Source organism: Anas platyrhynchos, chromosome 6 (assembly GCF_047663525.1).
Source record: "Anas platyrhynchos isolate ZD024472 breed Pekin duck chromosome 6, IASCAAS_PekinDuck_T2T, whole genome shotgun sequence".
NCBI classification, from domain to species: domain Eukaryota; kingdom Metazoa; phylum Chordata; class Aves; order Anseriformes; family Anatidae; genus Anas; species Anas platyrhynchos.
This window is the reverse complement of record NC_092592.1, coordinates 27,803,372-27,825,453: the sequence shown is the minus strand read 5'-3', so window position 1 is coordinate 27,825,453 and position 22,082 is coordinate 27,803,372. Positions and strand designations below refer to the sequence as shown.

General features: G+C 48.9%; 1 protein-coding gene across 7 annotated transcripts in view; it reads right to left on the bottom strand.

The window, feature by feature from the left end:
• Nucleotides 1-21,179, bottom strand: part of SUFU (SUFU negative regulator of hedgehog signaling) — an 83,832-nt gene extending 62,653 nt beyond the window's left edge. For 3 of the 7 annotated variants that reach the window (XM_038180998.2, XM_072039742.1, XM_072039741.1), the window contains exons 1-3: nucleotides 20,864-21,179; nucleotides 18,528-18,662; nucleotides 1,022-1,158 (exon numbers count right to left, since the gene is read on the bottom strand). In XM_038180998.2, coding sequence (XP_038036926.2) covers nucleotides 1,022-1,158; nucleotides 18,528-18,662; nucleotides 20,864-21,051 — 460 coding nt within the window. In that variant the 5' untranslated portion in view covers nucleotides 21,052-21,179. The remainder of the gene's footprint in view (nucleotides 1-1,021; nucleotides 1,159-18,527; nucleotides 18,663-20,863) is intronic. The other 4 variants (XM_072039739.1, XM_072039740.1, XM_027460623.3 and 1 more) reach the window with 2 other exon arrangements.
• Between the last annotated feature and the right edge of the window lie 903 nt (nucleotides 21,180-22,082).

Sequence of the window (22,082 nt, the reverse complement as noted above, 5' to 3'; positions counted from 1 at the left end):
TTTGGAAAAATATTCTGAGTTACCACTGCCTCAATGATTTGTGACAAATTACCAGAGCAATCCTATTTTCATCTGGACCTTTCCCTTTTGACAGTCAGCCAAACTGACTGAAAACCAGCAGTAGAATCAGAAGTTACTGAGCAATTTATTAACTAGCGGAGCAAGTACCAAATGTTACAAATTCAGTAATCATTGATTTGGAAGGTACTTCACCTGTAGAGGATCCCAAGCTAGTTTAAAAAAAAAAAAAAAAAAAAAGTTCTTCAATTACTTTCATTCAGATCTTGTGATGGTAGAGGGTGCTTTTCAAATATGCAATGCACTCAGTCACTCCACAGATCTTCACGTGCTCACAACACAAGCTAATATTCAATCTACCAGTACAATGAAATCCAGGAAGAGTAGTGCAAAAAAAAGTTGGATGGTTCTCAACTTTCTGGTAAGTCTCCACAAGCACTGATGATTCCCAACTGTCAATTCTTTAGCCCTCCCAGCCTTGGCATCTCTTACAACTTATGTCTTTTTCATCTGTTTGTTTACACACACTGCTGCTGCTGAATTACACAGAGGACTGGAAGAGATTTACTTGCAAAGGAACTGCAACCGTTTTGGAAGTTACAGCCCTTCTGCTGAGAAGCGAGGCCTTATCAGACGCGTGCTCCTCAGCCATTTCAGGAGAAGCAAATGAGGTTCTTACATCTCCTCACCTCCTCTCACCCAGAGAGAGCTGAAACCAATGTGAAAAAGCAACAAACAGGCACTGGCAGGCTTCCGGTAGTTACTGACCGTTCTGTACCTTCAGCTTCTCCATACTCCTGATTTGGAGTTATGTAAACAGCAGCTGGGTTTTGTCCCCAGCAAGCGGGGTTGATGGATGATACCCACTTTTTTGGTCAAATGTTCTCACTCAAAGACAAATCTTAAGATTTGATTGAGCACCTATGACCCAAGTGCAGCACCATGTAAGAGATGTGGAATGAAATCAGCAAAAAACGAGGTAATGCATCTAACCCCGCAGTACCTGACTGGAAGACGTATCTGGCTAAGCCTTGCATTAACTCCGCTGGCCAGGTAGGTGGTGCCGACTCTCCCGTTTCCCTCTTTAGTCGAAATGTCAACTCAAAGCCGAAACCACTTGGTCCATCTGTTCCCGTAAACCTGGAGGGAATGAAAAAAGAAAAGTCACAACGTGCTTCTTGCAAAGAGAACAGGCTTCAGCGTCAGCACTACAGAAAAAAGCAGAGAGTTCTCAAGGAAAAGATAAGTTCAGAAATTCCTTGCTTTGGTCTACACCAGCTCAAATGGCATAACATCGTTAGGTTAACTGATGTAATACAATTTCAAAGATAGCCATCATAGTACAGCTCTCAGTCAGAATAATACAGCCTTGGAATTACAACTTCTTCTGGAGCACCACTGTGATTTTCAGCAGCCTGAGTTTGTTTTTAAAATAAACCTGAAAATTCTGCTGCCCTGATTATATTCGCTTAAATGGAAACACCAAAGAAAGTACCCAACAGGAAATGTTATTCAACCCTCGTGGACTCAAATTTCTACACGTTCAGAAGTGGAACATAACCTTAAGTACTGTGTAGTAGGCTTCTGAGCTGAAACACTCACTTGTTTTGATGTATGGCACAGAGTTTCTGTGCCGTTAATGGACAACAGGGAAGGAATCGAGAGATTGCAGGCAGAAATTTAATCACCTTTCACACAACACAGTAATTCTTATTTTGCACCAATATATATGGTGGGACAAAAAAAAAAGCATGTATGTACAAAGTAAGGCTTTGTATGTAACATACACAATGCATGAATGTACAAAGCACAGCTTTGAATTTATGAGGCTATCCTCATACACACAGGGGAAGAACACTGAGTATGACAACTACAGCTCATGAATCAGGATGTTTGACCATTTCCCCAGTTTGAGAGAGATAAGCGTTAACTTATTTTATTTGGTTTGGTCTAATAAGGTCTACGTAGGAGAATAAAGTCATACTAGAAGCATCACGGATATTACAAAAAGGAGCACATAAAGGGTGCCCCATAATACTCCAACAAAACTAGTCCATAGGAATCCTGCATTTTACACATCCATATACAGGAAAGTTCCTGTTCCAAGTCCACAGTAGCTAAAAAACTGTCACATTTAATCTCTGAAAAACCTCACGAACAAGTATGTAGGCTCACAAACTCAAAAGCAAGTTGGGGACACCAGTTTCCTTTCCACCACTGCCATCACATCCCTCACTCATTTGTTGTAGCTGTTGCAAGAAGGGAAAAACGTAAGAAAAAAAAAAAGGATTTATACTGAGCCTAAAGACACTTGATTGTGGTTTATGAAAGTTTCCATGATTCTGCAAACTCAAGTCTCCTCCTCCAGCCATTGGCAAATTCTCTGGAGAAACTTTGTGCATGTTTTGGATGCTGGTACCCTGCTGACACACGTGAAAGATATAATGCACAAAGTGTTAACGTTGAGCTTCTACTAAAAAGAGCCAAACGGAGCTGTCAGAAAAGTGATGAGAGCACTTTCCATTTGCAAAACACAGATCGCTAGCAGTGCCGTGACCAGTTCCAAGTGCTGGGTGGACTGTTCCAACAGTAAGGAGCTTGTTTGAAGCAGACATGCTTTTCAGCAACCCTGACTAACGTAAAGAGCTAAAATTGATCAAATTTAAGCATCAGGGCAACTCCTTCAAGATTCAATGCAACTTTTATTTGAGGATTCCTCAAGGAAAGTTTGTGATGGACTTGCAGATAACATAAGTAAAAGTTAAGAAGTGAACCCAAGGACAAAACCAAACTATGAACAGCTCTGACCGAAAACAAGAGGACAGGTAGTGAAAGTCAGACATCTGCAATAAAAAGGTGAGCAAACAATGCAGCAAATAAAAACGTATTTATTTAAAAATGTAAGTGGATGTTTACATTTCTCTCCATGTCATCCACAGCAAAGAATTTGAGCATTATGTACTAGAGAAGCAAACGCTCCGTGAACGCAGCAGACAATGCATTTCATAGTGGTCAGTACGTATAAAGCCTCTTCCAGGAATCAAATGTACCTTAAAGCAACAAACCAAATAATTACACTTCGTTCTTCTACAAAGCAAGAGCTTACTGAATAACCAGAGAGCCAGTGATTGCGGAGTGAATTTGGATGTGCAGTGGAACCTGTATTCTGCGATCGTGCATGCAGGTCGACCAAAAGGATTGGTACAGGATGGTGGTAGCCTCATCAATTCAATCAAAGCTGCACTTTGGACATTCAGCACCCCTGTGGTGTTTTACTAGTTTCACATATCAGTTAGCAAAGGAAAAATGCTTCAAACTGGGTAGTTTTCAAGGACTGATTCCAGGAAAAAGCATTCACCAGAAACTGAGACGCATTACGAACGGGTCAACTTCAGAAAGGATCAAAGTTAACAAGAAGCCTTCAAGCTGAGCTTACACAGTTACAATTTTTGGAAAATAAGATGGCTGCCTATTGAATTTCCTCCTTTCAAGGCAGGTCCTGAAGCAACACTTATTTTTAACATGCATCAAGCTAGAGTTTGGGTTGTGGGTTTTATTTATTATTTTTTTTTAAACTGAACCTCACAGATCTCCGTGCTTCAGGGGATAAACAGGAATAACTGTTTAACAGAAGACCACACGTGCTTGCTGTTGCTCCGTAAGCAGGTTACCGAGTAACAGAAGTGTTCAGGTGGGTTTCCAACAAATTTAAAGCAAGATGCGAAGTTAAGAGAACAACGCTGGCCTGCAACATGCCAGTGGTTGCAAAGAGGAAAAAAGCTGACAGGCAATGCAACTCACCTTATTTTTTGTATGGTAATAAAGGAGCTACTCAGAGAATTGCTAGAAAATATATAGAGTAAAAGGTATGTACAGGAGCAGGAAGTTATTTCCCTTTTAAGATGCTAAAAAAAAAATCTCAAGAGTATCAAAAGATGCATAACCATCAAAAACCACTCAAAAATACAATAGTGTGCAATGCTTCTAATGCTCAGCTTTTTAAGGCAGCAGTGAATTGTCAGAAAAATCCTATTTTGTAAGAGGTTTGTATTTAAAGATTATATTTAAAAAGTTTTAGAATAATTAATGGACACAGATTGCTGAAAAGACTTTTGTGGGAGTAAAACTTTAAATACATGCAATTCACCTGTACTGTACAGCTGCTCAAAGGTTTCAGTTGATAAAGTCTTTGATCTGAGCTCACTTAATTTTAGATTGGTTGGTTGTTTTTGAAGAAATTGTGCCACGTGACTTTAAAAGCTTGATGGACTACTAAAACTTTTGTTTAATTCAGATAGATCTCCCATAGAAAGAAAGAATTATTAATCTTCAGAATGCAATTAGGATAGTCATTTTCGGTTAACATTTTTGCCAAAGCTTTTGCTTTTATTCTTCCAAGAAAGTCTTGTGTTTGAAAACAAGTCAAAATAGTTTCAACAGCTGCCATAAAATTTCTCTCAATGAACAACCGCCCATAAATCCTTCAATCCCAGGATCCAGCTACACGATGTATGAAGTGAATTTTATTCTCAACCACTGACTCCCAGGTTGCCTTTCCTAACAGGCGCTCATTTCAATCAGCAAGTAGCCAGGAATAAATCCTGAAATCCCTAGAAGTTGAGACAAGACTATGGCAGGAATTCAGAATTGTGGATTTTCTACCAGCCTCAGGTCTCAGTTTGTCCTGTAAGGAGCTCAAGACAGCTAGACACATCAACTGCTCCTCCACATAGGAGTGGAGGACCAAGGAAATGGCTTCGATCCCACACAGAGGTTTTCATTTTGGTTCAACAAGACAAAAAATGCACCTATCCCAGGGAAGCAGCCACCCACAATTGGGGAATTAATCATGAGTGACTTCCCAAAAATGAGCTAACAACCCAACCACTGGAGCATCCTCAAGCTGGCCTCCATCAACCAACAAGCTAAAAAAAAAAATAATGTTCTGAAAAGTGCAGACTTGAAAAAGCTTCGTATCCACAGAAAATGGTGTAGGGAACAGCGAGGACAGCCCAAAAAGTGATTCTACCTCCTCCTACCTGATGGGCGGCGTGGTGACTTTGAACATACAATCCTGCAAATCAAGCACTCTTCAGAAGTCCTGGTACAGCACACATGAGGAAGCTGTGGGGAGCTGTGTTCAGGGCTCTTCCTACTCATTGCTGAAGCTCCGTGCTGCCTGCACCCATACGAGCTCGCTGCAAAGCACCTTTGCTGCTCGTGGGGTGGCCTGACCCTGGCTCCTGTGTAAACTCTCAAGGTAATACCTTTATTACATGGTTTTTGTTCCACAGAGGCAAGATTTCAGCTCTTTGGTGCTGGTTTCTTTGTTTGCATGGTTTTTCCTTTTTTATTTTATTTTTAAGTTATTGTTCAACACGGTTACAAGAGTCCAGGAGTGTCTCAGCTCTACAGGAAGACGACGGAGCCAACCCAACCAACGTGCTGACAGCACGTGTGCGAGAAGGAGCCCTCAAAACGCACGTTTTGTATCCATGCATAGCCCCAGGTACATAAACTGAAAATTGCAACACAGCATTAAGTTTCTGTACTAACAGATCCGAATACTTCACATAGTTTGGTCTATGCCCGATTTCTGCTGAACTCTGCACTTTTGATTGAACGGTTTTTCTTTGAACACCCCCAAAACACTACAGAAAAAAAAAAATCCTCATTTTGCCTAAACACTCGAGATACTAACTACAAAGAGGCAGCATGGATGGTGTTGTGCCTGCCAATTCTTTGCCCCCTCCAACAAGAGAGGGCACCACCTCTGCAGCCAACCCCATTCTGAAGCAGCCGGGTAAGTTTTCACAAAAACAAACATCGATGGAGAAATTCTTGGCTTGCTGCATGCCCACTGGCACACATCAGATAGTTTTATATTATGGCTACAGCACTAATGGCAGGCTCTGGTATCTGCCAAGTCAAATCCACCCCTATATTTAATATCAAAACCTTATTTTGTCGCATGAACAAAAACAAACCGTTTGAAAGCCAAGGTCATATATTACACGCCATTCTTCGGTTTAAAACTCTTTATCTGCTAGCAAATCAGCTCAGCAGAACAGACCACATTGCAGCGCTGCACACGGGCTGAAGACGTCTGGCTTGTTCCTTTAATGAGGTAAGAGTTTCACTGATCATGATATTTAGTTCCAGCAAAAGAATCCAAAGAAATAAGAGGCCCCTTTATTTACAGAGCCGTGCAGGCAGCCTCCTCGAGCCCCCCACCACCCTGTGCGCTGCCAGCCCTCTCCTGAAGCCACACACAGAGAGCTGAAAGGCTGCTCCCCTCCGCAGCGGAGTACCAAGGGCGTTTTTCACATCAAATAACCCAGCTTAAGAGGATCAAAAGCCAAACTAGCCTTTTGCTTTAAAAGCAGCTCTAAAAACCAGAGGCTTTTCAGTTTAAATCAAAGCAATTTGCCAAAGCATTTTCTTTCCCACTTTTGCAAGGAAGAAGAAAAGATTTGCTTTGTTGCCGTGCAAAATGGCAGCATTTCTGAATGTCTGCTGTTAAAAGCTCCGCAGCACCGGACAAGGAGCAGAGTGTACTGGGTGTTTATTTTTTGAGAGTTGAAGAGTATGTGTATATAAATATATTGGATGTACCAGTCCCCGAAAATGGGAGTTTACGTAGGGAAATGCTGGCCCTTCATTCACTACATTTATTTCAGCCAGGGAACAACAAGAACGCTCTTTCAGGGTACTGGAGGATAGTTAGGAGTGCGTTTTCAGGAGTTACAGCTCCACTACCAGCAACCACAGTGAGATGAAGTGGGTTTCTTCTGGAAGCAAGGCGAGGGCGGGCTCGCAGGGCACCACGCTGACTTACCCCAGCTCCAGCTTTTAGCTCCGTCCCTGCTACTTTTGTGAAATTGCTTCTGCTGCCTTTTGCATCGATTCCTTAATTGCATTTCTTCGTGTCTTCCACAAAGACAAAGCTTCCTGCTCTGCTGTTTGCGAGCCGCTCTGATGTTGTTTTGAAGGCTGCAGAAATAAGCATCGCTGCATTTCCAGCTCTGGCAGCAGCAGGAGCTGCTGTTATTTCCATCATAAGGCAGTCTTAATTCTGCCTCAAAGAAAGAAGCGCCAGTAATTGTTAATCCATAGCTCCCAGCAGCAGTACCGGGACACCTGATTAGTTCAAGAAGTCAATTAAAGCCGAGCTGACAGACAAGGCCTCAACTCTGCTTGGTGAGACCAAAGTCCTGCAAGGCCGAGGTTTTGCTCCGGTTTGAGGACTGCACAGCTATTAACCATCCCAGGGGGCTATCAGCTAGCAAGGATACTGCTATTAGCAACAGGGAGGGCTGCTGTAGCAAGAAGCATCAGGGCACTGTCTGACCTGACAGACTTCACCAGTCCTCCCTGAGAAAAATCAAGATGTGCGCCATTCCCTCTCCCTGCTCCCATCTGGTTGCAAACAAGTCACACAAAGGGTGGTCTCCTGGCTAAAAACCAAGGCAAAGCCCTGAGCAGGCTGGCAGGGCCGTCTGAGTTCAACACCTCCCCGTCTCCATCTCCAGGGCAGGATGTTGGGCAAGAGCTGATGTGCCCCGAACAAGTTTACTCCGAGCCAGCCTTCTGCCTTCAGACTCCAGGCGCCTCACACAATGTCCTACCCCCACGAGCAAATCGTTCGCAGATTCCAGCAGTTAATGGGAAAAATAAAATTAAAGTGACCCTACCTCGTACGTCCAGCATCTTGCCCAACAGGAAATGGTTGTTTTTAGTGCAGCTGTCAAACAACGCAGAAGGCTCATTTGAGAGCCCCGACGGCACGCTGAGGCGCTCCGCTCAAGAAATTTCGTATGAAAGTGCAGCAGCCCCCCTACACCAAAGGCTTAAAAGCTCTCCAGAAGAGTTGTTTCAGCTAAAACGCACCTGCTTAGTCATGTAATCTCCTGGATTGTCTCTCGGCCTTGAGAAAAGCATCAATTTTGAGGAAAAACGTAAAACCATCTGAGAGAGCAGGGAGCGGTTATCTGGCCGTCAGATGGTTATCTCTTCAGAGCGCTCGGCAGGAAATTCCACGAGCTCTCACTGCCCCAAACCCGCACACACAAAGTCTTACTGGACTTCTTACTCACTTCTACCCTGGTTTATTTAAAAAAAAATGCTTCACAAACAAGCAGGGAAAATGACGGATGCAAACAGAACACATGCCCAAAGATTTCTGAGGTAAAATCGGGGTGACGGTGACACGCAGCCTACGGCTAGGCCCGAAGCTGTTGCTGAGAGCTTGCTCTTGCAGCACGTCCCATCAAATGTGTTTGCCATCACGCAAATGGAAAACCTTTCTAGAAACAGCAACAGAAATTGTTTTGAGAGAATTAGTCCAACATCTAAATCCAAACAGATGCAGAGGCGCTCCCTCCGCAGCTCGGTGGAGGCAGGTTTCTCAGCTCGCTGAAACACTCACGTAGGATCCCCTCAGAAAAATCCAATTCAGACAGACCAGAGTGAAATTTGTCAATTTGTGCTACTGGCCAGTATGAAAGCAGAGCTCTGCCTCACTGACCTCCCATTCAGCAATGATACTATGGAGAAGAAGGGAAAGAAAATACTTCAGTCGAAGTTTCGCTCGCACATCCACAACACTGATTCCACACATTTTACCATTCAACTTATTCAAAACTCAGCTGGTAACAATCTTGTCCCTGAAGGCTGAAGATTTTCTTTTTTTTAAAACCAGTTTCTGCAAACAATGAATACCGATACACCAGATTTCCAGATTTCTCCTCTAACCCTCCAGACCACAGTGTCAAGTCCACACTACACCTAACCCTGCAGCCAGACTGCCTCACGTGGCAGTGGCACTTGCATCACACGATAACAGGACGGTTTTCCAGTGGCTTTAGATACCTGCAGCACAGAAATTGTGTGTACTTTGCCTTACTGACAGACAGGCCAGCTTGGAGACCCCTCAATCATAATCATTCAGGCATGAGAGAAGCACCAGGAGCACAAATGACATTAAAATGGAGTGCGGACAGCACCAGGCCCTTCTGAGAATCGCAGCAAAATAACAAAAGTCAATGGAAATTTGTATTGTATACATCAGGAAGTTGCTTGGTTTTCCTTCTCCCCTCCTACCATAGCTGTCAGACCCTGGCACAGGATCCAGAGAGGCTGGGGAAGCCGCCCTCTGATCTGGCATTAACTGGAGACTACCAGAGGTTTCTTCCAACCCAAGCGACCCTACAGAGCATTATGGCCAAGAGCACAGGTATGGACTTTTACTGCCGGTGCCCACAGCCAAGCTGACAGGACTCGCAGCTGATAATTCACAAACACACAAGTTAAACTCACTCTGAGAGAAGCAGTTCCTGTGCTCGGCTCCTGCCCACCCACACGTGAACCAGCTCCAGAACCACGCTGCCTCCAGCCCTGCGTGTCAAAGTAAACCACCAGCAGCTTTCAGGGCACTTTAATGGGCTAAATTGCCAAATTAAGGCAATTTAGGGGTTGCTGCTTTGAGGTTCAGCTGTCCGTGCCATTAAAGTAGTGGTATCTGGAAGAAGGATAGGATCCTGCTTAGCTGCTGGGGGTTAATCCCTTCGAGCTCGAGAGGCTTGGAAGCTTTATCCTCCCGTTCTGGAGAGTGCCAGAGCGTTTTATGTTGTACGTGTATGAATGTGTGCTTGGAGATTAAGGGCAAACGGCCCTGTCTGTGCCAAAGTTATCTGCTTCGTTACTGACACTACGTCAAGAAGCTGCAGAATAAATACCCTCACGGTCGTAAAACAGCATCCGGGTGATCTAGGTTTGAGCCCCCTGCCTACTGCCAACATCCTGCCATCCTCGACGAGTTACTCAGGAATTTGATGCTCAGATGGAAAGCAACGCTGCTTCCCCACTTCAGATGGTAATGTGACACACATCATATAGCAAATGCCTGTATATTCCGGCTGTAAAGGTCACAGCAAAGCTGGGAAATTAACTCCACATTCTGCACAGCATGGACAAATGCCGAAAGTGGGAAATGAGTAAGGCACCAAAATATGAAACAGGAGGCTGCACGGAATACGTCACCCTTTACCCCAGCAAAAAAAGACGTCCGCATGAGGGCAGTTTTCGTTTTATTTTCTGTTTTATGGCACAAAGATGTAGCTGCACCAGTTGGCGACGGTTTGATCTCCTGCTACGGTCATGATCAAATTGACAAGACCAAATCGTTTCATCCTTACATTTCCCAAAACACATATTCAAAATAAAAGAATAAATAAAGTCTATATGAAATCAAGCAACTAGAGGCCTGGCCATGCTTTTTAGCTCGAGGGCTCCCTGTGGAGCCACCCAGGCCTCCCACCTCCCAGCCAGAAGAACTTCACAATAAATAATAAAAAAAAAAAAAAGCTTCAAACATCTCAAACTTCACCTAAGGGCTCGGCTGCAACCCTGCCAACCAAAAGGACATAAGCAAAGGGCCAGCGTGGCTGGAAGGGCAGCGTGGCTGTGCTTGGTGAGCAGCTGGGGAAAGGGCACCAACTTTCCTCGCGCTGTCTGCTGGCTCCTTCCTAGCTCCTACTGCGGAAAGTTCTGCAGCTGCTGGGAGGAATCCATTCGCATAACAAAAGCGGCTTTCAAAAGCAGGATGGGAGAGTGGAAAGAATAAGAGAAAAACCCAAAGTTAGAAGCTCCGCTGACAGCTACAGCTTGTTGTTTGCAGCATTGCCTAAAAGTCTGGGGCTCTAACAGGTCATGTGGAACATGAACACGGTTTATAACGGTGTCTCCCATTACCTTCCTTCTGGCTAAAGAGCACAGGTAAAAAGAAAAAGGCAGGAAAGAAGTTCAGCAGACCCTTTACCACATTTTTAGGACACTGGCACAATTAAGTTCTCAGCTGCATGATAAATCAGCTCAAGGCACAATAGGTATTCAGGAGCTGTGAGGAGCCTGAGCTCCAGATTTCAACCCGAGTTTGGACACCTGTGTGTCCTGCTGGATCTGGGATGCGATCCCTGAGCTTTCACTTCATCAGCTGCAGAAATCAAGACAATGCCTCTCTACTTGCCAAGCTGTTATCTGGTCTTCTTTCATTGCAAAGGGTGCATTCAAAAATACACTGATGAGCACCGCAAGAAGTCTTCACGCACTCAACAGGTAGGGAAAGACCCTTGGGGGCTGAGCTGTAATTTCAGGGAAAATAAAACTCCTGTTCACTCTCTGAGAAATAACCTACTCAGTAAAAGGGTTCAGCATATAACTCCTCACAGCCATTGTTACCGAAAATCCCCCATCCATCTTCGAACATCGACTTCTCTGCTTTTCTGCTCAGTGTTACTCTTCTGGGTAAAAAGGAATTCAAGGCCCAGAGACGCATTATTTCTGCGTAATAAGGTTATACATATGGATTCAACTTAGCTAGGAAATGTCAACTTAAGGCTTGTCTTCATGAGGAAATTTACTGTAACTAGTCTACCAGTATAATTATATTGCTGTACTTCTACTGGTAAAATTCCCCTGTTGAGCCTTATTCATAACAACAGCAGCCTTTATGGTTTATTTTTGTCGACCATGCCAAAAAAAGGCCCCCAGAAAGCTCCAGAAAGGCCACAACAATCCCCAGGGGAGGCGGGGGAAGGAGCTGCACCGGTAGAAAGAATAACAGTATAGAATTTGCCGCGTGGTTCTCCGGGCTAATGAGCCATGGGCTACAAAAAAATAAATAAAAAATAAATACTGTAAGAAAACTGGGTTGTACATCAGGATCTTTGCAGGTTGGGTACGTGCCAGGTTTATGCCATGTTTCAGCCCTTGGTACAGCTCTCCAGGGTGGATGCTGCTTTCCATCAGCCCCTGTGTGCATCCTTCTCCCCACTGCTGCATCTCTTTCCCTGTTCCCCTATGGGTGATGCCTTGCTGCCCCGCAAGCACCCCGTGCCCTGACCCTCCAAAACACGGGGGTGGCAAAGCCCAGCCCCTCTGGTTTACAGTTTGCATCTTCAGGGACGAGCGATAGCTGAAAAGCAAACAGCTCCCCTTGCAAAAAGGGATTTTAAAACAATCGCCCTTCGCTTGGGCAGTGCAAGAATGCCGAGCTAGACAAAACAATGAGCCATCTGTGCACCCTTCCCCTCCCTCCTTCCCTTGTTTCTACCCTCTGGGCTTAAATCAGAGCTCCCCAAGAATGGCCGAGTCCCTCTTCACCTCCTCCCACCCTGGTTACATCCTGCAAAAAACACTTTTCTGGGCTTTTTTTCCCCCTCTCCTTTTTTGTTCTCAAGAGCCCCAGCAGAATCTCTCTTTAAACCTCAGGCCTCTTTGTCAGGTGGCATCCCAGCTACCCGAATCAGCTTTGTCAACTGATCACAAATGCCTCCCCCAAGCCATCCATCCCTTGTTTACCATCCCTTGGAGGCAGCGTGGCACCCGGAGCCCTCGCCACCCCTTTGTCCAGGGGAGGGAATACCATGTGAATGGGAGACCACCAAAGATTTACAGCCCTCCTTTGTTCGCCTGGTGTCACTGCCTATTGGGCCTTGATTCAAAATTGAGGTGACAGTAGAAAGGCAGACGAGTTTAGTAATCACCGTGGGGTTTGCAGCTCGGGGGAGAGGGGGGGGAAATGCTGATAGCTCAAATTTTAAAATAAATCTGCTAATTGGCAACCACCGTCCCACCACGATGCACACACGCTACCCTAGCACTGCACCAGCTAGCAAGGCACGCTCCCAGCATTGAGGAGGAAAAGGGATTAGGTCTGAGTAACAGCATTCAGATGCATCTTTTTAAACGTTAATTTTGCTAGTGTCGTTATTCCAGCAAGCAAAAGGATAAAAAAAAAAAAGAAGTCAGCTTTCCTTTGATCTCACAGCTGGAGCGGCCACACAGACGAAGAAATGCTTTTACCTTCGTGTCCCACCAAGACAAAAACCAACTTTATCTTTTAATTACTGCTTTTTAGAACATCCTAAGCTGATCTTTATCAAGCTGAGCAATCTCGCAGAGGAAGACCCAGGTTTGATCTCCCATCGCTCCTCCTCCCGGCAGGCTGAACCCGCTGGGAGAGCGGAGCGCGCGAGCTCGCCCAGCGCCAGCCCAGCCAGATGACAGCAAGGGAGCCCTGGCTGGGGCCAACTCCCCCCCCAAACGCCGAGCTCGCAGATGCATTTCTGCTGACAGAACAGAAATCGCCTGCTTTGAACGCCGTGCCCCGGCCCTGCGTGGCAGCAGAGGCTCCTCTTACCAGGATGCACGCGCAGATGCGCTACCGAGCAGGAAGCCGGCCTTGCTTTCGGGAACGCTCAGCTGTAAACTTACATCCAATCTCTTCCTTTTTTATTGAAAACAGGCCTTTCTTGTAAATTCGACTACTTTACAGCAAACATTAAACGAATTTCCTTCGATGCTTCACAAAAAAATAATTCCAAGCCTAGCACAGCTCAGGCGTGCTCTGGTCCCGCGAGCTCCGCAGGCACACGGAGCAGCCCTCTCCGTAGGTGGCCTCCATCCTCCACGTCATTAACGGTGCTAACTACCTCCAGCAAATGATATTTGGAAGCCAAGTGCACTCTCTGCATGGGAGGAGGGGAAAAAAAAGGTTTCCCCATGGTGCCCATAGCTTCAAGGGAGGTCTGTCCCCAGCAGAGGAACGCAAGGCCTAGTCCCGGTGTGGTGCCCCAGCCATCGGGGGACACCACCAACGGGGTGTGGAAGTGGGCACGATGCTTGGTCGAGATGGTTTCTGCTGGGGAAATGTGGAATTGAATGTTACATCACACCTGTGGGTCTTTAAAACATCCCCATTTTTGAACCCGTTGCTCAAATTCAAAGCTCTGCAAAGGATGAGGCGCCCCCAGACCAAGCAGACAGAAGAGAGGGACCCACAAGTGCTTCCAGCAGGCATCGTGGAAGCACAACTGCATCTCTAGACACCAGAGAACACATGTGGGAGAGAGCTGCCACAACATTTCCTCTCCCCTCTGCCTCAGAAAGATGACTGATCAGAAAAATAAGCACCACATTTGGGTTTAGCCTCTGCTGGATGAGCAGAATGAGTAAGAAGAGGAGGGTTCAGCACTCATCTCAAACTCTTCCCTCCTCCAGTCTGAGCTCTGGCACCTCATTCCTCAATTCACTTACCGTGTCCATGCCCATGCCATTCCCTCTAGCAGGGGCTCTATTCTCCAGCAACAATTCCCAGAAGGCCCTCAACTTGAAGATCTGTCCCCAAACTCAACCTCGCTTCCCTATCCACACCCTGAAGTGGTACCAAGGAGTCGGTGTCACCTGGCTTCAGAACTAGCAGCTGAGTGCAGCAAGGTGAGGATGAGGAGGTGCTGGCAGCTCCATGCTGGTATCTCAAAAGTGCTCCTGAGGGTCTCCTGCATCAAGCATGCTTCAATCCCACGCTGGCAAGGAACTGGACACCACAAATGATGGAAGAAAACTTTGGGGTTTTAGTAATTTTCCTGGAATTTCATGCTTGGCTCCCAGACTGGTTCGATCTTTCATTTCTCCACTTGCATCCTGTTTTCTATCAGCGCTGTTTCAAAATCTCCTCTGAAATATTGATCCGTAACAACCACCGCCATCCACCTCTAATTTACTGTCTCCTCAGAGGCTCTTTGTTTTACTGCATTTTGGTGAAGACAAAGGAGGGCAGAGTCGTCCCCGGCTTTTAGAAAGAGCTCCCTGTCACCTTGGAGTTCGGTGTAATATTTCAGCGCTGCTTCAGGCTTGTGGCTTAGAAAGCACTTAGGGACCCATTAAATACCAAAATTTAAGGCTAAAGGCTGGCAAGCGGAGGGCAGCGAGCTTTTAAATTTATGAAAGGCTGCAGAACTAAGAGGCCACTAAAGTGACAGCTGTCAGCACCACTCCATCCTACATTCATGCGGGCTCAAAAGAGAAGCCAGCGTGCACTCGAAAGAAAGAGAGCGCTCGTTCCAACTTTCAGCCTATTTTCTAAATACTCTTTTCAGCCTCCTTTCAGCCTCGGAAAAAGCCTTCCAGAAAACATCCACCCCTCCGCAAGCCTCGCGTTTGTTACCTGATCCAGTTTGGCGCTCCTTTTTTTCTTCCTCCCGGCTCTAACAAGCATCCTTGCCCTTTTACAAGCCCCGGTCATTCAGAGGAGCTACACAAGGCAGCGGAGCACAAGCTGGACGGGGAGATGGTGAAGGGCTCACGCTTACCCTCACCTTTCACGGGGAGGCACCACCCACGGAGCCACCCCGTTATCCCGGTGCTGCACTCAGCCCCCTGGCAGGCTGCCACGAAAAAGAAGAGAGGAAAAAAAAACAAGCCCTCGTCGACGTGAAGTTTGTGTAGGTTGGGAAACCCAATTATTGGCATTTACATAAAAGGCTAAACATCAAAACGCGGTTGGTGTGTTTCTTCTTGGGATGTGGGCAGGCCCCGCGTACAAACCTTATCTCGTAACCCAGCCGTAATTGCAGTTTTGCTTCCTGCCGTGGCTCTGAGTGACAGCCTTGCAGTTTGAATACACGCAAGACTCTTCCAGGTTCTCAGGAATCGCATCACAAGCTTCATTTCCCAGGCACTTGTGAACCTAACAAAAAGGGTGAGCGCTCGGGGAGCTACAGGAGCAACTTCTCTGCACGGCGATGTGTCCCCTGCAGGATGGAAGAGGGAGTGGGACCCATCCCATGGCCACAGGTTCACACCCTGTGCACTCATTCATCGCTGCAGTGAATGACTCTTCTCTTTCAGAAAGCAAAAGCAGTCAAAAAAAGAAGCACAAGGCTGTACTCTAACCCTGCTCGCTAAGTTCAAGCAGTTACCCATCCGTTTTGATTTTAAAGTAGACAGAAAAAGTTGGAAATGGCAATTAACTTGCTAAAACATCCCAGAAGGTCTTCTGCTGCCACTCGAGTGGTGCAGCACGCTCCACTGGAGGGACTTACTGCCAGGAGAGGGGCTTGGCAACCCCCCTGCAAGGCCTGCGGCTCCCTAACGCCGCCCTGACGTCAGGATTTCGGATTTCGAGCACCATCAGCCCCGCACAGCTGTGTCGTGGTTGCCATTATGCCATGAAGCACTGAGCGTTTTTAAATGAAAAAGGGTTTCCCCTGTTTGAAATTCTGAGATCTCTTCCCCGTTATTCTGTGTGCATGGAGCTGGTATTGAAGCAGAGCAGGAAACGGTGCTGTTTTAGCTGAAAATAAATCTGTCAACGAGGAGGCACAGGGAGAGCTCCACTTCAGGCTTTTCAGGTTCTTATTAAAAAATATAAATTCAAGTCAACATTTTCATGTTACGCGCTACATCTGGTTGCTATCCCATTATAAATAAAAATATAGGGGCCTTCAGCTCAGCCCTGCATCACTCAAAAAATCATCAAAAAGCCCTTCTCATTTGGTACTGCAGTGTAATTGGTTCAGATTGTCCCCTATCACCAGAAGAGGTCCACGAGAAATAAGCCAGGTGTTACCCAAAGTCAAGTGGGGAGATTGAAACGGTCCTTGGCAGTGATATTTGTCCTCCAAAGGATGAAAGGCAGCGAGGTCAGGGACACGCGACTATCGCCGCAACCTCGCTGTCATGGGCAGGTCCAGCTCTGTGCTCCTTGCAGGAAGAGTTGGAAAACAAACCAAAAGCCACAGACCAGCAGCTGTCTCTGCTGGCCAGTAAGTGAGCAGAGTTCAGTGCCACGCCAGCTTTACAGGAAATCTTCCCAGGATTTAAACAACAGCCCTGTCGTCCCGCTCTCCTGCCAGCCATCCCGCAGGATGCCTTGGGACAGCAGAATTTCCAAGTGCTTTGAGCAGCAGAGACCATAAATAGGGGCTTTCTCACTCCCTCCTGGATAATGAGAGCTTCTTGAGCACACAAAGTGCCAGTCCGGAGCCATGCAGTCCACGTGGCAGTCGTGTTTTGGGAGCAGGGAACAGAACTGCTGGTGGGGCTGAGCTCCTTCCCCCTGCCCGTCCCCAGTGCTCACCTACCTGCTGATCACTTCACGCTCAGTGTTTGAGAGATGCCGAGGTTTTTGTCCTTACACAATTTGCTTCTTCACTCATACAAGCACATTAAAGCCATTCCTCACCCTTCGTGTCTTCAGCTGGGACCCCCACGTCCTCCCGCTGCTCTCTACCAAACCCACCAGGCGTGAGTGTGGTCGAGGAGAACACTCTCACCATGAGAAAGCCTCGGGCTGGCAGGCCACCAAAAAGAAGCAGCCAGCGCAGCACTTACTCCCTCCAAAATTAACTTCCAGCAGAACGAGGCTGGAAAACACAGGTTGCCTAATCTTGGCAACCCCGTTTTTTCAGCGGCAAAGATGAAATCTCGTGATTTGAGAACAAAGGCATCGTGTGAAGGCCTGCGTGTCCATGGCTGGGTCTCTTGTGAAAGCAAGGGAAGGAAATCTTTAAACTCCTTTTCATTTCTTTCACCTTTTATTTGCCCTACCCTGTCCCTGCCCCAGCACCTCATGAATGGGGTTTGCTGCCAGATGTGTTGGTCAAAACGCCCCAGGCAGGTCTGGGTGACACTGGGTTTCTGTGTAAACTCCACTCTGAAAAGAGACTTCTGAAAACCAGCACTGTCTCCACAAACAGAAGGAACCGCCTTGAGGACGTGGCTAAGGTTAAAGAAACTGCTCAACTGCCGCTGTTGCAAGAGAAGCACCTGGGTGAAACAAAACCCATAAAGACTGCTGGCTGAAACTCAACCAAGACAAACAGAGGAGGAAAAGCTGGGATGAACAAATCAGGGCTTCTGCTGCGCCATTCATCAGGGATATGTAGCCCGCGACGATGAAACAGCACAAGAGTTTCACTGAACAGCAGCAGCAGCAACCTAACCTTTTTTCTTTTTTTTTCTGGTTAAAAACAATCTGTGTTCAGAGCCCCAGGACTGTGAAAGCTGGGTGACTGCTGATTTTACCTGCAGTTAAGGAGCAAAGTCGGTGAAAGCAAGACAATACCGAGATTAGATCATGCTACTTGCCCCATCTAACACGAAACACCTCCTAAAGACTGTCCGCACCAACAACCCAAGGTAATCATTACTGCAGAAGGAAAGCCAGCCAGCTGTTTTATACTTCTGTTAGGACAGATTCACACTTCACACAGCAGGCACTTGGGTGGCAGTCCCCTTGCTGACAGTAACGCTGCCGTGCCAGCAACAGGAAAAATGCCCTGACAGCAGTTTTCCAGAGGAAGGCATTTAACATGCACAGGGAGGAGCCAGGATGGAAGCGTTTGAGCACAGCAGACTATCAAGAGGGAAAAACACGGGACATTCAGCTAAAAAAAGTTTCCCTGGGAGTTAAAAACAAAAACAAACAACAACCAAAACCACAAATCGCTCAACTTACACCACTAACAAGGACATATATTGCACGCAGAGCTTGAAGAGGGGAACACAGAAATTCTTTTGCATCAAGAAGAATTTCTGTGGCCCACGTCACCCCCCAGAAAAACAGCTGTTCAAATAACACAGACAGCAGGACGGGGTTCCACTTCCACTCCCCCCGAGGTGACACAGAACACAACGCAGAGCAAGAGGACGCGGGTGATGCTTACTCGTGCACACGGTTGTCCCCGTACAAGTCACTCAGGCCGAAGCTGACGTAGTGCCAGTGCTCAGGGACGTTCAGCGCTGGGTTGCCCACATTCCTGTACATGCTGACGTAGTCCAGAGGATCAGGTCCCCCCAGCCTGCATTAAAAACAAAAAGGTTCTCAGGTAAATCAGGTTATTCAAGGCAAGTGGGATGTCTCTACGGGTTCTATAAGGGGAGATGGACCTGCCCCAAATCACAGCTAGAGATAAGTTTAGCACGGTCCAGTTACCTTGAAAAAAATGAAGAGGAAGGTTGGGTTAAGTCCAGGAAGCATCGAGCACAGGAAGGCAAAGTGCATGTGTGCAAAAATACTACAGTGTTTTTACCATTAAAGCACGAAGCCTTCTGGAAAATCGTATTGAAACTTCTGCAGAGCAAAGAACACCAGAAAGCTCTCCGAGTAAAGGAGCAGGAGCTGTATCTGCGCTGCAAGCTCCTAACGCGGGCCAGAGGCACGTACCCCACTGAAAAGAGCATCACTGTTCTTTTCTGACTCACGTGGGAGCACAGGTGCTTTGACAAAAGGACAAACCCTTAAGCATCTCACCCTCTGCCCTATGTGCAAACCCTCGAAGCCCCCACAAGCTCAGGAGCAGCCAGCACCATCCCCGAGCCTGGAGGAACGCACACGGGACAGAATTGCTCCTCCAGGGCTGCTGACACAGGTGCTGACCCAATTTTGGGGCCAGCTCTCGCACATCCTCCCGCCCCCAGCCTCGGTTCAACCTCGCGCCGCAATCTCCCTATCAGCGCGGGTTCACACCAGGAGCTGGCGGCGTCGGAGGAGTTTATTAGGAAGAGCCCAACTTCAAAGCTGCAGGTACAAATGCTTCGCGTTCTCTATTCATGGAGCTCATTCAGGAGCAAGAAGCACGGCCTCGGGGGGGAAAAATGGGGTTTGCATCGGGGCGGCACCTTCCCCTGGCTGGTGCTAAGGGCAAGCTGAAGGAACCCAACGTGGGCAGAGGGGAAACAGCTCCATGGAGAGAAAAGCAATCACAAATTCTCCCAAGACACACAAATTGCGTTGAAAATATTAAAAAAAGACAAGTTTCATGAAAAATGCCACGCAACCCTGGCCAGGTTTCTTCCCAAACGAGGCTTTCCCTTGATTTATAGGGGCACCAAGCCCAGTGCGTGCTGCGAGGCTGGCACAATCCCATTAATCCCAGACATGCCCGAGCCCCAAACTCCGGATCAGAAGGCAGAGCCCGAGCCTCCTGGCCAGGAGGGGAAGCTGCAGCCCCAAGGAACTGACCCAGCGAGGGAAACACGCTTCCTTCCCCATGCCCTGCCCTCACCAGCCCCATCTCTCGCTGTGGGTCACCCCAAAAACACATCCCCCTGGAGCTGCCTCCCAGCCCCACACCTCCCTGACACCCAGTACGCTGCCCTGTGGCATCCCCAAACCTTCCTGGGCATCTCCCCGGGCCTCAGCCTGCAGCCCCTGCACCTCTCCCTGCACCCCCAAACCCCTCAAAGCTCTCCCTGCTCCCCCAAACCCCTGCAGCCCCGCTGCTCCCCCATCCCAGCCCCACTTCTTTCCTCAACACCCCTCTCACCCCACAACTCCTCCCACGACCCCACAGTTCCCCCCCAAGCCCCCACAGCTCCCTCCAGTCCCTCTACTCCCCCAATACCCCGATATTCCTCCCCCAGACCCCAATGTCCCCCTCAGACCCCACTACTCCCCCCCAGGCCCCAGTGTCCCCTAATGTCCCCCCCCAGACCCCAGTATTCCACCCCTAGCTGCACTACTCCCCCCTCAGACCCCAATATGCCCCCCAGAGCCCCCAAATCCCCCCTCAGACACCACTACTCCCCCCTCAGACCCCACTACTCCCCCCCAGACCCCAATATCCCCCTATATCCCCCTCCAGACCTCACTACTCTCCCCCCAGACCCCAATATCCCCCAATATCCCCCCCAGACCCCACTACTCCCCCCCAGACCCCAATATCCCCCAATTCCTCCCCTCAGACCCCAATGTCCCCCTCAGACCCCAATGTCCCCCCTCAGACCCCACTACTCCCCCCAGGACCCCAGTATCCCCCCCTAGACCCCAATACCCCCCCTTAGCCCCACTACTTCCCCCCCAGACCCCATTACACCCCCCCAGACCCCAAATACCCCCCATATCCCCCCCAGACTCTAATACCCCCCTCAGACCCCACTACTCCCCCCACGACCCCAATAGCCCCCTCCCAGCCCCCAATACCCCCCCTTAACCCTCCTACTCCCCCCCAAACCCCCCAAATCCCCCCCCAGACCCCCCAAAATCCCCCCCAGCACTGACCAGTACTTGAGGATGGCGGTGACCTGCAGCGGGTTGGGCTGCTCGGGGTAGAGGCGGCGGCACTCCCCATAGATCCCGTGCAGCCCCGGCGGGAAGAGCGATGGAAACGAGCCCGAACCCGACCCGGACCCCGCACCAGAGCCCGGCCCCGCCGCGGGGGCACCCCCAGCAGGCCGCACGCCCTCCATGGCGGCGCCTCAGCCGCTCCGGAGCCGCTCCGGAGTCGCTCCGGTTCCGCTCCGCTTCCCCCGGCCCGGCCCGGCCCAAGCGGCGCTGCGCGGCGCGGCGCTGAGGGAGGAGGGGGGGAAGGGGGCGGGCCCCGCGGTTGCCATGGAGACGGTGATTGACAGGTGGGAGCAGCCAATGGAAGCGCGCGGCGCTGAGGGGAGGCCCCGCCTCGCCCCGCCCCCTCCTCGCCGCCCTCACGGCTCCGGGGCCGCGCGCTGAGAGCGCGACCCCTGGTGGGGGGGGGGGGGAGGGGGGAAATAAGGGGGCTGTGAGGGGAAATATGGGGTCTGGGGGGGCTGTGAGGGGAGATCGGGGGTCTGTAGAGAGAGATGGGGGGCTGTGAGGGGAAATAAGGGGTCTGTGAGGGGAGTTGGGGGGGTAATGGGGGCTGTGAGGGGAGATACGGGGTCTGGGGAGGGAGCTGGGGGGACTGTGAGGGGAGATAGGGGGTATGGAGGGGCTGTGAGGGGAGCGGGGGGGGCTGTGAGGGGAAATATGGGGTCTGTGGGGGGAGCTGAGGGGCTGTGAGGGGAGCTGGGGGAGAAGTTGGGGGGCTGTGAGGGGAAATACGGGGTCTGGGGGGAGATGTGAGGGGAGATACGGGTCTGGGGAGGGAGCTGGGGGTCTGTGACGGGAGCTGGGGAGGCTGTGAGGGGAAATATGGGGTCTGGGGAAGGAGCTGGGGGGCTGTGAGGGGAGATAGGTGATCTGGGGGGGTCTGTGAGAGCAAATGTGGGGTCTGGGGGGAGGCTGTGAGGAGCTAGGGGGATTGTGAGGGGATCTGTGGGGCCTGTGGAGGGAGATGGGGAGGGTCTGAGGGGAGATCTGGGATCTGGGGGGGCTGTGAGGGGAAATATGGGGGCTATGAGGGGAGCTGTGGGGTCTGGAGGGGGCCGTACACCCTCAGCCACCCACTCAGGCCTCCGCTAATTTTCCCTAAAGAACTGAGGCCGCAAACCGCATCTCAGCATTTATTGGAACATTTGAGAAC